This window comes from Morchella importuna, assembly GCF_003444635.1.
Source record: "Morchella importuna strain M04M26 chromosome Unknown Morimp01GS020, whole genome shotgun sequence".
Classification (NCBI taxonomy): domain Eukaryota; kingdom Fungi; phylum Ascomycota; class Pezizomycetes; order Pezizales; family Morchellaceae; genus Morchella; species Morchella importuna.
The window spans coordinates 356,602-371,564 of record NW_025763417.1 but is presented as its reverse complement, the minus strand read 5'-3'; the positions used below and the strand labels follow the sequence as shown (position 1 = coordinate 371,564).

Here is a 14,963-nt window from a genome sequence, read left to right as displayed (position 1 = left end):
CTCCCACAAGTCGAATAAAGCCTAGACGCAACACCAACAACCAGCGGCTCGAATCTAACAGTAAAACAGCCAGAGTAATAAAGCAAACCGCATGTACACAATCCCAAAACAAATGAGTCCTTTTGATAACTGAATATGAACTTGGAAAGGAGAGAGAGAAAAGAAGGCTGTTAGATCATAATATTTATGCCTTTAACCTGCGACCTGGACGGCACTCAAGGCCGGGGCAACAGTCCCAATGACTCCCTCGGGAATTTCCTCGACACCAACTGAAGCCGAGGATAGAACAGTATTGATGGCTTGTTCAAGTAACTGTTGTGCCACATTGTCCACAGCTTTTGTAACCCCCAGACTCCTTCTCGTAGCCCTAGTCATGACTGTTCCTGTAGAGGCGCTGGTGACCGAAGAAGCTGAGGATAATGGACCTGAAGTTTTCGTTTTAACTGTGGTGGTGGTGGTGGTTGTAGATGTTGAGGTAAGTACAGTTTCAAACGCTTTCTTCTTGAGCGCCGAAACTGCTTTTTTGCTGGTGACTGATTTATGAATAATCTTGCCTTTCCCGCCACGTATCGTCTTATTGACTTTATAGGTCTTTGTAACACGAGGCCTACCAGCTTTGTTGTAATTGCGCCGACGCCGAGCAGCTTCTGAGAGCGAAGAAGATTTTTTTAATGTAGCAGGTGACGCCTCAGTTGGGTGATCTGAGTCGTCGGAGGAATCCAGGGAGGAATCCAGGGAGTCGTCATCTTCCGGTGCAGGGGAAGGCGACACCACAGGCGCTGCTACAACCTTCCGCTTGGTGTACTTCCTCTTAGGGGTGATAATAACCGACTTTTGAACATTGGCTACAACTTTCTTTGGCCTTCCTCTTGTGGGTTTTTTGACTTCAGCGACAATTCCACCCTTGCCATTTATTCCCTTTTTCTTGCCCTTTCCATTCTTGCCCTTAGCTGGGGGTTCGGGCTTTTTCTGGAGCCCATCAGCCCGCTTCCCTAAGGCACCACGGCAGTTTTCGGCTCCACAGTGGCAAGCTTGCTGACTGACGCCCGTAAACCAACTTCAGGAGAATGTCAGTTTCCCACTTGTCCTAAATATACTGAAAGTCGGGGGTGTACTCACTTGAAGTTATAGTCATATGTAAGTTCATCTCCAGCTTCGATTCCATAATCTCCAGCAAACAGAGCCATTCTGGGTTTTCCGTCGACGAGCCACTTTTCCATGCGACAGTTGGGATTGCAAGAATCTTCCGAGGACGTTAATATGTGTTGAAACACCACAAATTGCAACGGGAACAAAGACTTACGATTAACGAATCGTGCCACTGATCCTCTAGTAGCATCCAGAATCATATTCTGGTGGAAAAGCATGAGATAGTAGTTCTTCATGTTTGGGTGTATTATCAGCGACTGCTCAACTCCAGAGGGCCCGGTCTACGAAGTGCCCCAATCACTAAGATGGACTTATCACTCACATTATTATCCTTATAATCCTCAATCATCCTCCTTTCACTCTCTTCCTGCGTAATAATCTCGCCAGTATACTCAACGACAATCTGTCTGGGCGCAAAGCTTCTCGTAGCTCGGAGGCCATGCCCACAGTTCTTGGTCTACATTCCTCTCGTCAGTAAAATTTCCAGCAAAAGAGCCTTGCAATTTCAAAACAACGAGATATGAGCACTACCAGAATGACCTCTACACCCTCGGCGAATTTTGTCCCCTGTTTTACTCGCTCTTTCAGGTCCGCAAAGGCCCTATTACTACAGTTATTGGGCACATTACAGTTTCCTTCGTCGCATTCCACCCAGGTACAGCGGTTAAGGCAATCTTCATCACAGCCTTTCTCTTCTTCACAGACGCACATCGCCATAGATGCCTTTTCTCTTTTCCATAACTGGGAAGCTTCTCCAATCAAAACATCTACAAACAAACAAGTACGCACATGGATTCACCGGGCATCTAGTTAGCCAACTGACCTTGACAATAATGGAATGGAATACAAGTTCCAGCAACTTTGATTATATAAATCAAAAAAGGATCGAAAAAGAAGGGTGGATGTACTATGATTGAGCTTTTTCCAATTGTGAATTGGCCCGCATTTCCAGGGACTCGGCGCAAAAATGTTGAACGGCAGTTTGAAGTCCCGAACCGTATCCATAATCACCGACCCCGTGAACATAGGCAATGGTAGTACGGCTGGTCGATCCACACCAGGCTTGCCCCGTTTCTTTGATTTGCCTCCAGGCCGCTTTCGGACATCCAAATCCTGTCCCTGCCCTAAATAAAGCCCCTGGTTCAACCAAACCTTCTTCTTCTTCTGCGGCTTTTTCGCTTGCGAATTCTCTGGTAGTTCTTCTGATGTTTCACGTGCAATGGAGCTCTCATCGTCAGTGTCCTCGTTGTACGAGAGATTTTTTTTCGACCTTTTGCTAGCTCTCAATAGAGATCCATCAGCAGCATAATGAGAGCCATTTCCTTGAAGCTTCGCGTTGGCGCTCTTCGATCCAGCGGCCATAACATCGTGAGACCTTTTGCCGCGCGGGGCTGAAGGTGTCGTTGTCTCCAAAAGCTTACTAGTAGCAATTATGCTTAGGCGCTTGCTCTGGCGACGCGTTTTGTCTGCGAATTTTTTGGCTGAAGCTGAAGAGGGTTTTTTCGCTGTTGATCTAAGCTGTCTTGTTATAGTTTTGATCTCCTTAACCTTCTTGGTGGATTTTTTGTTGGAAGGGGTTGTCGGAGACTGTCGGGCGCGATCTCGTAATTTACGCGTGTTGCGCGTTTGGTCCTTCTCATCTTCATTTTCGCTCAGGTTTTCCATTCCCTCTCCCTTTTGGGCTCCCTCTCCCTCTTCAACTGTTTCGTACCCATTCTCTTTTCCTGCGACATGTTCTATTTCCTCTTCTACTAATTTGACTACCTCATTCTTTTCCTTTTCAGAGACTTCCTCTGCAGCGGCGGAAGTTCGCTCTGGAGTTGTGGAAATACTTGTCGCCGAAATTGAATTATTGGTTATAGATGCCGAATCAACAACGGACGACGTTGTGGAAGATGGTTGCATGGCAATAGAGTCCAGAATATCTGCCGAACCCGGTGAAAGCGACTTGGGAGGCAGCGTTGACCACTCCATTGCGAAAGCGTTGGCGGGGGAGCAGATGAGTTGAGAAGAAAGAAGAAAGGAAGGTACGGGAAAGGAGGATGTTAAGAGCTATGACAAGAGGGGGTGCAGGGGGGATGCACGGGAATGCAAGCCGCGAGGAAGGAGGTTTGTGGGGAAACCAATTGGGATATTGGGATTAAAGGAGCGAGCACGCGAAGAACACTGTGTAATATGAGAAAGTATACAACCACTGGACCCAAAGGGTAAAGGGCAGGGGTGGAAATAGATGAGGAGAGGAGAAGGAGTTGGGGAGAGGGAGGAGGAAGAGGCAACCAGATAGAAAAAAAGAAAAAGACAACACAGAGAGACTGAAGGAGAGAGGAGGGGACGAGGAGAGGAAGAAGAAGAGGAAGGAGAGGAGAGAGGAGGTGTGGGAGAAAGAAGAGACGAAGGTGATATGTAAGAGATGTAGCACAGTATGGTACAACCACCCTCCAAGCATATTTAGTATCATTCATCTTTCCTAGTCTCCGTACACTATACTACATCTATTTTCCCATCGAGCTCAACCATATCCATTCAATTGACGAACCCGCTTTCCTCCGAGTATACTTCATCCCCAACATGGCTTCTAATATCAATATATCCTTATAAAATACCTTCTACTTCCCTAACACCTCTCTTACTCTCTATTAAAAAGGGCATGTACCTCTAATACTTGACCTGTTTGCCTTAAATCCTTCTTAACATAGACCACCCCTCATCTATATTTGCCCAGCGATCATCTATATCTACCTACAAACAAATTCAGGATCCTCAAAAAGACCACACTCAGCCTGGGTGTGGGCTGAATGGGAAAATTCATGCGCTACTTTTGGTACAATCAAATTGAGGCTTTATTATGGCATTGGCATCCTGGAAGTAATCCTCCCAATCCCAATTATCCCCGCCGCCACCCATTTGCCGGATCCATACATCCACATCCAGTACAACAACAATCAACAGATACATCCCTTGACAGGCGCGGCGGACGCCAATAATTTGCAAGGTTATCATAGACGGCCTATGTACACCGATACGGTGGTAACTCCCTGACAGCACAACTGTCAATATGTCTGTTTCTTCTTAATCTGGCCAGCGAGTGCGAAACTTTGCTTTTTTATTTCTTGCCAACAAAGAAACATGTAGGTATCGCTTTGGGAAGGGGCTAGAGTTGTAAATCTCGAAATCTGCAGTAAAAAATATGAAGGATGCAGAACGTACGCCACATGCCAACCACACACCCTGCCGCAAGTCTCAAGAAACCTGGATCGGTGCACTTCCGAAGGTGATGCATGCAGCATATTATCACCTCGGCAATTTTGGAATTCACATCCTTATATAAACTGTCCTGGAGACAAGGCTACAATCCATATTCTCACCCTTACCACCACTCTTCACATTATGCCTTGATGGCAGAGAGCCCGACCGGTTCAGAAGAACTTGGAATATCTTTCATGGGCACTTGTTCGCCCCTCTTCGATGATTGGAAACGCTGTCTCTGACGATCTCACTATGTCCAAAATGAGAGAATCTTCAATCTTGTGTATCACGAGGTTTTTATAGATCTGATCATATTGTGTGTCGAAGGGCTGCATACGGTCTCAACTTGCCGGTCCAGTTGAGCAATACATGTAGTTTCGAATGGAGTAAGTGATGATATCACTTGCTCCCGGAAATGCATGGCTTGCGGAAAGCACCCTCAACAAGTCAGAGAAATAAGAAGAGCTCGAAGTATTGTCCAATTGGACTTTAATATTAGGGAGGTCTAGATTTGGTTTCCTGATATATCTACTTTTGATGGTGGGAAGACGGTTGCGGCTCGATCGAGCAACATTCCCCTCCTCAGAACCCACCAGCCCCAGTCACTCACATAAGATACGAAAAGATTATCTATACTATGTGTGCACTCTTACCGCGGACCCCCGGCGGAAGCGTTTCGCTTGAAACTGGTCACATATGCACGAGGCTCGAGCACTAATCCTCCGCCGTCTTGACAACGGGCATACAACACGACCCAAAAGACGAGTATAGTGCTCGAAATCATGATAATTCTCATTTCGCGCCCTCCCAAAGCTAAACATATATATATTGGAGTCCACTTCATAGGTTCTCACTCGGGTACTCGCTTCTTGCCTGTAGACGGGTATTCCCGGTGTTATCATTGAAACAAACGAAACTGGCCAATTGGAGAGGCCAAAGAGATCAAATGTGTCTGTAGGGAATACATCGCACATCAGGGCTTTACCTACGACACTACCCCAAGAATTTAGTAACTGGTCTAGATAGGCTTCCAATTTCTTTGGTTGTTGTAAGTGTCTAACAGAGATTATGCTTCTTAGCGTATAAACATAGATGTACTATTCAGAAAATTATTAGGATATGACATAATAGGCTCATGACTACAGTAGCCTCATATATGGGAGCTTTATATATGCTCGGAATGCAAAACATACATAGATCTATATAGCTAAATAAAGGCTGGAAAATCGTGCTTATCTTCAAACATTTAGGACTGGAATTCGTGAAAGTACATGTAAGTCTCATGAACCCAACAAGATTGGCCATTACACTACAAATGAGTTAATCATCATGGAGTCATTTAGTAGGCAATACTTGTATTAGGTATGATAATGGTAGTATTTAATATTTAGCCATAAGTAATATGGCTAGGTTTTAGTTGACGACCACTCGTTAGTACATGTATGATGGTCGATCGATACCAAATGTCTCAATAGTCATAACTACATTTGGTCCCTTCAGGATTTTTTAAGCTCGAAATAGCCAAAATACCGAATCCCCATGTATCCCACCAGGATTATTATATATATTGGAAGTCAAAATTAAATATGCAGTAGCATTAAATTACACTTTTCTGTGCTTTCTTGTCTAACTTTCATATGATACCCATTAATAAGTGACTATTTAAAGAACTGTAGATAATATTAAATGGGTTTGGTTGCTTTCTTATATATGTCTTGATTACCATCGAAATCCTAATTTCGCGATGCATTCCTATGTCCAACGTTTGTAATTTGAGTCTGGAAAGCAACCCGGAACTTTACTTCTCTAACTAAGTTACACAGTACCATGCTATTCTTTATGAGAGCTTGTACTTGGGTCGGATACTAGGATTTTTAACTCCGTTCTTTGAACCCTGTGTCCTACCGAGTGATATTTTATGATGCCCAATGAGTTACTGCGCTGACAAAATTTATGATCCAATTAAGCCAGAGTCTTAGATAGATATGCTCTAGTCCGTGGCAGCTTTGTATTAGTGCCTCTCTGAACGGATGGGTGGCTATATTTGATATCTTATTTGACCAAAATTCGCAAGTTCGGATCACTGACTAACTGAATTTCGTTTCTAGTCACCTGGATCCTTGTATTTGTAGCTTGCTTCTTGAGTCAGTAAAGTTAACTATTTTTAGTGGCGACTTTTTGAATGAAAACTTAATTAGTCGTAGGACTAGGCTTCCTTATATGTAGTCGTATATGTTACCATATTAGCTAAATACTCTTCCTAGGTAAGAAAGCCTTGACATATACATGTAGTTCTTGAATAGACAGAAAGGTCCTCATTATTAACAACGGTTAATTGTATATAATACAAGCATGAGTTGTCTGGTCTTAGCCCCACATCCCTTCTTTAGTTCTAATCGGACGATTTGAGCAAACACAACGTACGTACACTACATGTAGCCACCAGTAACACGCTAGCAGGACCCTCCCCGCGCCAACCGACCATGGCTTCGGTGGAAGGCACAGACATGTGTATATGATCATGTGTCCTTTATCTATTATCGAATCGACTTCGTCGTATGGGAAGCTAGAAGAAATGTTGTGACTACTATATATAGATACATGTATTAATAAGCTATCATCTAGTAATAGAGTATCAGTTTAGAGTAATGAGATTCTAAACAAAGACACTCTAGCAGTATTATATTGAATTATACGTTAAGATCATTGATGATAATGATCTCCGTTACTAATAGTTTACTATTCTGACGTGACCGTCCCCGCGAGGATACATGTACTACATATAGGCCGCGCGAGATCATGATCTTTGGCCGGCCGAGATTGCTTGGTATATGTATTCTGTGATCGTGACGGCTTAAAGAGTTAAATGACAATTGCTGAGATTCATTATATAAAGTAAGGACATTAACTAGTGAGTCATGCGTGCAACCCATGTAGGCGATGTATTTAATGATACTATTCTTAAGTCGGAATATAATAGGTATACGTACATGTATGTATAGCCACTTTACAAAAGTGTTCGTGATTTGGTTTTAATGTTAATGCAGTGTGGCGCACCCGTAATGTTGATATTAATGTTTAGATTATATATAAGTGAAGGTAGGCCATTGATCTTTATTCTTCATCGACTCCGGACGCCATTAACTGGTCAGTGGGAAAGTCTTTTCTTGGGGGATTTTTGGTGACCGCGGCCACGTTTACATATGGAGAAATGTCTCACTCCGAAATCTTTTGCAGAGTGGCTGTACGTCTCATTGCAGATAAAATTGCATATATTTGACTTCTACATGAGATAAATATAAAAATTTGTTCAATGTACATGTATGTACTACTAGTTACAATATGTACTTAATCCATCATTTCAAGCATTGAGGTATAGACGTCATGAGATATCACTCGATGCTATCATCGTTCAACCATGACTTCTATATTTGTATTTACCAAGGCGTCTAAAAAAAGCTAATCAAGCACAAATACATGTCAAATTCACTGAGGTAGCACGTGCAAATAATGTATCGTCGGTATTAATTTATCAACACTCGAACCCTAACCCATCAGATGTCAAATTGAGATTCGTGGGAATCCAACTATCATACACAACCAAAGATAAACTAGATATTACATACTTTGAGAGGCGATCCATACCAACGATCAGATCAGCGCTGCAGGTCACTTAGTTTGAACCTCAACCACTGGCTGCGTCGAAAATTGCCACCTGCTGTGTGCCACCACCAAAAACAACATTCTCCAATCATACTCAACAAATTAGCCAGCCACTAGATTTAAAATCTGTATGTTTGAAACTTTGTATGCCCAATCAGCGCACACAGTTACCTCGGTGCTAATCATAGACAACGCTGTTGCTGCCACGGCCGCAATAGCAATCGGTATTTACATTGTACTAGGGTGTAGCGAAAAGTGATCAGAATCTGATAAGACAAATACACCTATCAGATTCTGATCACTTACCCTCAACACCCGGTATGTGTACCCGCACCCACATAAGACTAGTATTGCGGGTCACCATACATGACGTAAGTAAGCGAACATCACGTTTTAGCTAAAATCTGTATGGAAATGCACAAACCACCTAAGATCAAAACTCCGAAGTAGCACGCTCGGAATGACATTTGAGCTGTAGATACTATCACTACCGGGAATTCACACCTAATACCAGATCTCCTGCTCTTGAATCTTGACCTTTGTGGTTGTGGAGTGACGAGTACGTGTTTGAAGTTGGTTAATATAATATCTCCATGTTCTAGTTCTCGATCCTACTTATGGTAACGAGCAATACAACATAGCCACAACCACTGACTAAAAAGTACATCATGTATATTGCCGAACGAAACATTAGGAAACTTAAAATCACCAGCGTTGTGATCGCTAGTACTTACTCCTCTGGAAGGCCAGCGGGATCGAGGCAGCGACGAAGATATGGAAACAGTTTACAAGGTGGAGAAATGAGAGAAACGGACAAGACGAAGGCGTGGAGGAGGAAAGAAGAGAACTAGGATACGGGTGGGGGACATTAAAGGACGCTAGAGACGAGGAGTAGTTCAGAGTATTACATATAGTCTCCATTTTTCATTTGTCTAGTGCTCGTGAGTGGAGGCGGATGAGAATGGGTAGTTCAGGGGATATTGCCATAACTGTAAGGTTGCATGCAATTAATGAATTAGGAAAAAAAAAAAAATCGCTAGTACTTGCGCAGGAAAACCGAGTGATATATTATGAACATATACTCTAGTAGGAGTGGAAATGCATCAATTTTGAAGATTTCTCGTCAAAGCATTTGTCATACAGATACGCGCGGGTTAGCCTGCATAGGCGCCCTGGAAAGGAAATGTAGTCTTAAGCGCTAGCGCCACTGTGTCCAGGTGTCAACCTCTAGCTAGTTTTCTTTTGTTCGTGCTTTTCTCTCTGTCTCTCATCATCATCAATATATTCATGTTCTCTGGCATTCGGCTAAAACATCTATTCTCGCATTCGTAACGTCGACGAAGAAGAGATAGTGGACAACAGCCGGCCAACAACGTTTCCCATACAAAAAGTTGCGAGATACACATTATTTGATGCAATAACCGCATTACTTTGTGTTAAAGGCATTCCTGTCCCATTACCGACACTTTACCGACACCTTTATTGATGCATTTACCTATTAAAGGCAATAAAATACGACTTTACTGACTGTTTCCGGGGTTTCCTGTTTTCCGCCGGAAAATCAATGTTTTCCAATGAAGTCTCCCCTCTAGATCTCGAGATAGTTGAGTCCCCAAATAGAATATTTCGATGGGGTCATCAAATGGTATCTGGCATCAATGGGCTTGTAACAGTTGGGGAATACAATTTCATTTTGGTGGATCCATTGTTTGGCATATACATACAGGCAGTTCTGGCTTGATGCTCCTGGTATAATAGTAGGATGCTCTGTTATGATTCGTTTCATTGGCGGTGGCCTTGGTCAATCATGTGAAGCATCACCGGTGGCCGAAATTTATCCCCCCCCCATGTGTATACACCCAAAGTATGTGACAGAAGCGTGACAGGTAAAGGCGTCAGTAAAGCCGTTGGTAAAGCCGTCTGTAAAGTCGTCCAATTTCCCTTAAAACGACTTTCCCTCTGCCAAAATATTGACATTTCCCAGCGAAAATTGGGACCCAAGAAACGACTTTCCCGACGACTTTACTGAATATTCGAGGTACACATTTCCACTCCCCCTAGAGATACCTATATTGACAAATATTCAATGATCCTAGCTAGCTGTTGGGGTCGGGGAGAGTAAGACGAGAGTGACTCGTAGAAAATATCCTTTAGTGAAGGGACTGCTCAATACGGCAAAACCTGTTTAATTACATCAAACAAAAAACAGTTCAGTAGGAACAGAGATATCTAGCTTATGGATATCGATGAAGAAAAGGACTCGATCGCGAGATAAGATATTAAGACTAGAACACAGCTACAGACACATACGTACACTTCTGGTGCACGTGGTACTTAAATTCGCCAAGTAGCGCACAATGAATGTTTATAAATCTCGAGTTACGAATAAACAACATCATTGAAGCCTTTGGTATACGGGCCTAACTCTTGCGATACCCCGGCCGGGTTATCAGGCCTAAGTTTTTTGTTGGATCTAGAATAGGTTACAATCTATGAATACTGTTGCGGAGTGGTTACTTATATATAAGTAACCACTCCGCAAAAGTGTTCGTGATATAGTTTTAATGTCAGTGCGCAGTGTGGCGCACCCGTAATACTTATGTTATTAAAGTTGAGATTCAAAACAACGAAAAAATATATAATATAGTTTGTGACTATATATAAAAAGAAGATAGGTCATTGATCTTATTCTTCATTAATTTAGGCGCCATTGGTCACTGGGAAAGTCTTCTCGGTGGTCCGCCACGGTTACATATGGAGAAATGTCTCACTCCGAAATCGGAATCACGAACACTTTTGCAGAGTGGCTGTACGTACGTACATGTATGTAGCTACATGTATATGAAACCATTACTATATTATGTAGATATATATATATTACAGAATGTACTAATAACAAATTCGTTTTCTTTACCTCCGTTCCATGTGCATAGCATCTTGTCCCTTCGACACTCCCGATTAAACATTACATAAACCCCTGAATATACACAAACAAAATGACATTGCGGAAAGAAACGACGGGCATCAAGCAAATTCTCATAAAACACGATAAATGTAGCAATAACCACCACCAATAGTAGTGCTTTTTTTTTTAGTAATTACAGTTATACATATGTTTATTCTGTACAGCCCCCCAGGTGCCCATTCGATAATTCGCCTAGATCCAGAATCCATCAATATGACACACCCGGATTTCCCCTAATATATGCATAAGCCCAGCCTAAATACTGTATCGTACAGGCCGTACTTAAGAAGTAAACCCTCAACAAACCGAACCAAAGCCACTCAGTGGAGAGAAAAAGACAGAAAGGAGCAGCCTCAAGGCACTCAACCAAAATACACCCAAGTTCTAGAAAATAATTACCCGATCGGAAAAAAGACCGCTCTTGGAAGCTAATTGAGAAAAGAGAGCGAGAAAATAGAATATAAAAAGTTACGTGGCGTATAACAAAGAAAAGGTGAAGAAAAAATAAAAGAAAAAGAAGAAAAAGAAAAAAACACATCAGCATGCTTCAGACAAAAGGGAAAGGGCAAACCATTACTCGGTAAAATGAAATTAAAAATCAAATAGAAGGTTCGCTAGGGTAAAGTTGGGCCCTACAGCTAGTTGCTACCCCTTGTGGCTTCGCCACGGCTCGATCCCCGATCTTCATTCTGCGAGTCTGTTTCTATCTTCCTCTGCTCGAAGCGTTGGTCGCCACGAGTGTAACGGTTTTTCAGTTGGACATACCTAAAATATCGTCAGTGTAAGGGAAAAGGGAGTTTGGATTTATTTGTATGAATACACACGTTGGAGGTTTGGGTCTCATCAAAACAACGACAAAGTTCTTGAAGATATTCTGCTGGCTGAACGGTCGATGCCTTTCGCTCCTAACGAATTTGTGGCCATGAAGATACTCCCTCGTTGTCTCGCCTCTCCCCATTAAGAAGAGATGGTATCCAAACAATGCAAGTGGATACGGTGATGCAACCGCTCCATAAACCACCATTGCAAATACTGGCCGCCAAGTTTTTATTGCGCCAGGAAACCCAACACCAGGATGTTGTTTCTGCCACATAATAAGATGTACAAGTGATAGTGCGATAAGATATAGCCCGAGGAGAGTAGCAGTTGTAACAAAAGTAAAAAAATAGCGATAATTGCGGCGACCAACGCAGTTATTGAGCCAAACACAATGGTGGTCTTGTGTCTCGATGCAATTATCACAAACCCGGCAATGGTGACAACGTGGCGGGCGCCATATTCGGCAGGTACGGCAGTATTTTATGGGGACCTCAAGATGGATTTGTGTTGGTTTAGGGGGACGAATTAAGGCCCAACCGTTAGGCGGAGGGACGGCAAGGGGGTCGTTGTCATTGTCGGTTTCGAGGGGGTGAACATTACGGGGGTAGACCTAGAGTGCATCAGTATTTATAAAGTAAACTGTCACTAGAAGTATGGATATAGGCCCATCGGGAAACTTACACCAGGGTCCGAGACAGAGGCTTTGATGAAAGATGACATACAGAGTGCAAACAAGTATGCAAAAGATATTGGCAACCCCGGTGATACATTAAACCATAACCATTTCGCCCTAGCAACCAATCAGTTCATACAATCTCACTCGATGCTAGCCAATGATAACGAGAGCTTACGAGTAACCAAAAAATAGCCCCACCGGGATGCAGATCAAAATAGCTGTCAGAATGTTCATTGGCACATCATTTGCTGTCTGAAACCGCCCACCAAAACAAAAACTTGTGTTTCCTGGGAAATACTGCCAATTCTTTCCAAGGTCCTCTTGTTTCTGCTTTTGATGCTTTTCTTTTGATTCACCAGATCCCTGGCTTGATGAATCTAGTCGCGGCAGTGGTGGCGTCCCATTTACTCCATTCGCGTGATTCACATTCATCCTTCCAGAGTCTGTATGTAAAGGCGATACGGATGTTACCGACTGTGCTGTATGACCTGTTGGAGATAATGACCTTCCAGACTGCCCGTACCCACCACGATCGTCGCTTAACCTTTGTTGTTTGAGTTGGTGTGCCATTGGCTCATTCATCGACAGCCCTAAAATCGGCGGCCCTCCTGGTGACTGCGCAGCCTGAGCAAACCCTCGTATCCTGTTTTGCTCCGCCTCATCTTCTTCCGTAACTTTCCCTCTTTGCGCTTGTAATTTCGCCGAACTCATAGGCCTATAGAAGGCGTTACTTGTTAACGATGGCGCATGTGTCCGCGATGCTGATGATGTCGGCCTCCCCCTTACACTCCCGCCAACTGAACCTAGACCTCTCCGCGACGCTGGAGCACCCGACCATCCTCTTATCCCGGCTGTAGAGCTCGACATAGCAGTGCTGGGGCGGGAGCCTGAGAAAGCATCTGGCTTAGGCTCGCTGACTGAAACTCTAGTTCGTGTCTGACCTAGCGTAGGCTGTAGTGACGAGCGGCGAGACGAGGCATGTTGGGATTGTTGAGCCTCGGCAAGGCCCATAATGTCGGAAGCATTATCGCTAACATCAGTCATACGAGAAGAGATGACGCTATGAGTACCATGGTCAGGACCATCCTCGTGGATTTCGTGAAGGGAAAGTGGGAGACCGCCGGCGTGGAGGGAGTTAGGCGATAGCGGAGAGGAGCCTCGGGATGAGGCCATCGGTTGAAATGAGAGGCAACGATTTTTTCTTTAGCAATTTCCAGCGACAGGATAGATATCAAGTGATACAAGGGGAAGAACTTTGGATATCGAAGAGGGGATAGAAAAAGAAACGGGGAGACGGGGGCAGATATGGAGGGGAGAACTGTATGACGAACAAAGCTAATGATTATTCAGCGGAGATCAGTAGCAGTACGTGCATACAGGTAGGCAAGCACGATACACGTGGGATGGGATGGGAAGGGAGGGGGGCGGAGGAGGCTGGGAGAGTTGAATGGGATTGGGAGAGGTTTGTGAGGGATTGAGGTGTTCCCAAGATCAAGAAAAAACAAAAGCGGAGAAAAGAATGACTGGAGGTGAATATGGGCAGATGTTCAAGTGAGAGACGAAACGCTCCAAAGGTAAAACCAGAGGAAGAGAAGCAGAGTATTGCAGGCAGTAATGGTGAAGATGCAGAACCTGAAGGGGATAGGAAAGGCCTTCAGGGATAGAGTGCCCTAGAAGGCCTGGAAGGGCTGCAGCCCACAGAATTTTGCATCCTTCGGCATTAAGCGGGTTCAACACTAGAGTTTTAAAATCTTAGACCGTCAGAATTCCACCTCCAGCAAAGTCTGATGCGTACTTTGACGTCGCTAGCAAGAGATTCATATGGTCGACAATTCTTACTTGTGCTGCAAATAGCGAGTCATGTATTCGCCCACCACCCCCTTAGACAGTACAGGTACATCTACATACATGTACTAACAGGTCAAAAGCCTTTGCGACCGGGGGTAATGCCATCAATCAGAATATTGAATTTCGAGGTGCAGGACTTGTTGTTTGATGAGTTGTAGAAACGTCGTAATCTTGTTTACACTGCATTGGATACCACAATTGTTATACTTTGTTGGAATTTGGCGTTTCTTTATTCAATATCGGGCCATCACATGCATGGTGTTGTCGATTACCATCTTATGCTGTCATTTCCCATATCTCTGAAAGCAAGACGCGCCTTCTCTATCCCCGTCGTTGCTATGGTGGGAAAATAGCTGCATTCAGTAGAGCCTCCAATTCGAACATCTGGCCTGTTCAGCTCAACATAGATTTCTTGTAATCATCCCTTTCTTCTACTTCTCCATTCATTCTCTCACTCAATATTTCTCCCTTGCAGGAGAGCTTCTCTCCAACATCTTCCTTTTTCTTCATCCCTCGCCCCACATCATTTGATCCATCGATTGGACTCTTTATTCGCACCCCCCTTTATTTCCGTTATCCGTCATTTGTATCAATCAG

At 43.7% G+C, this 14,963-nt stretch overlaps 2 protein-coding genes across 2 annotated transcripts; both read right to left on the bottom strand.

Moving 5' to 3' along the window:
- Positions 1 to 192: 192 nt before the first annotated feature.
- LAJ45_06703 (uncharacterized protein) lies at positions 193 to 3,123 on the bottom strand (the record flags this gene model as incomplete). Its single annotated transcript, XM_046116265.1, has 6 exons — positions 193 to 1,057; positions 1,120 to 1,243; positions 1,304 to 1,379; positions 1,472 to 1,606; positions 1,681 to 1,916; positions 2,058 to 3,123. The coding sequence occupies 6 exons, from the start codon at positions 3,121 to 3,123 to the stop codon at positions 193 to 195; spliced, it is 2,502 nt and encodes an 833-aa protein (XP_045970468.1).
- An 8,538-nt stretch (positions 3,124 to 11,661) lies between these two features.
- Positions 11,662 to 13,691, bottom strand: LAJ45_06702 (uncharacterized protein; the record flags this gene model as incomplete). The annotated part of the gene is made up of 5 exons (XM_046116264.1): positions 11,662 to 11,788; positions 11,848 to 12,055; positions 12,314 to 12,452; positions 12,524 to 12,632; positions 12,694 to 13,691. The coding sequence occupies 5 exons, from the start codon at positions 13,689 to 13,691 to the stop codon at positions 11,662 to 11,664; spliced, it is 1,581 nt and encodes a 526-aa protein (XP_045970467.1).
- Positions 13,692 to 14,963: the final 1,272 nt, after the last annotated feature.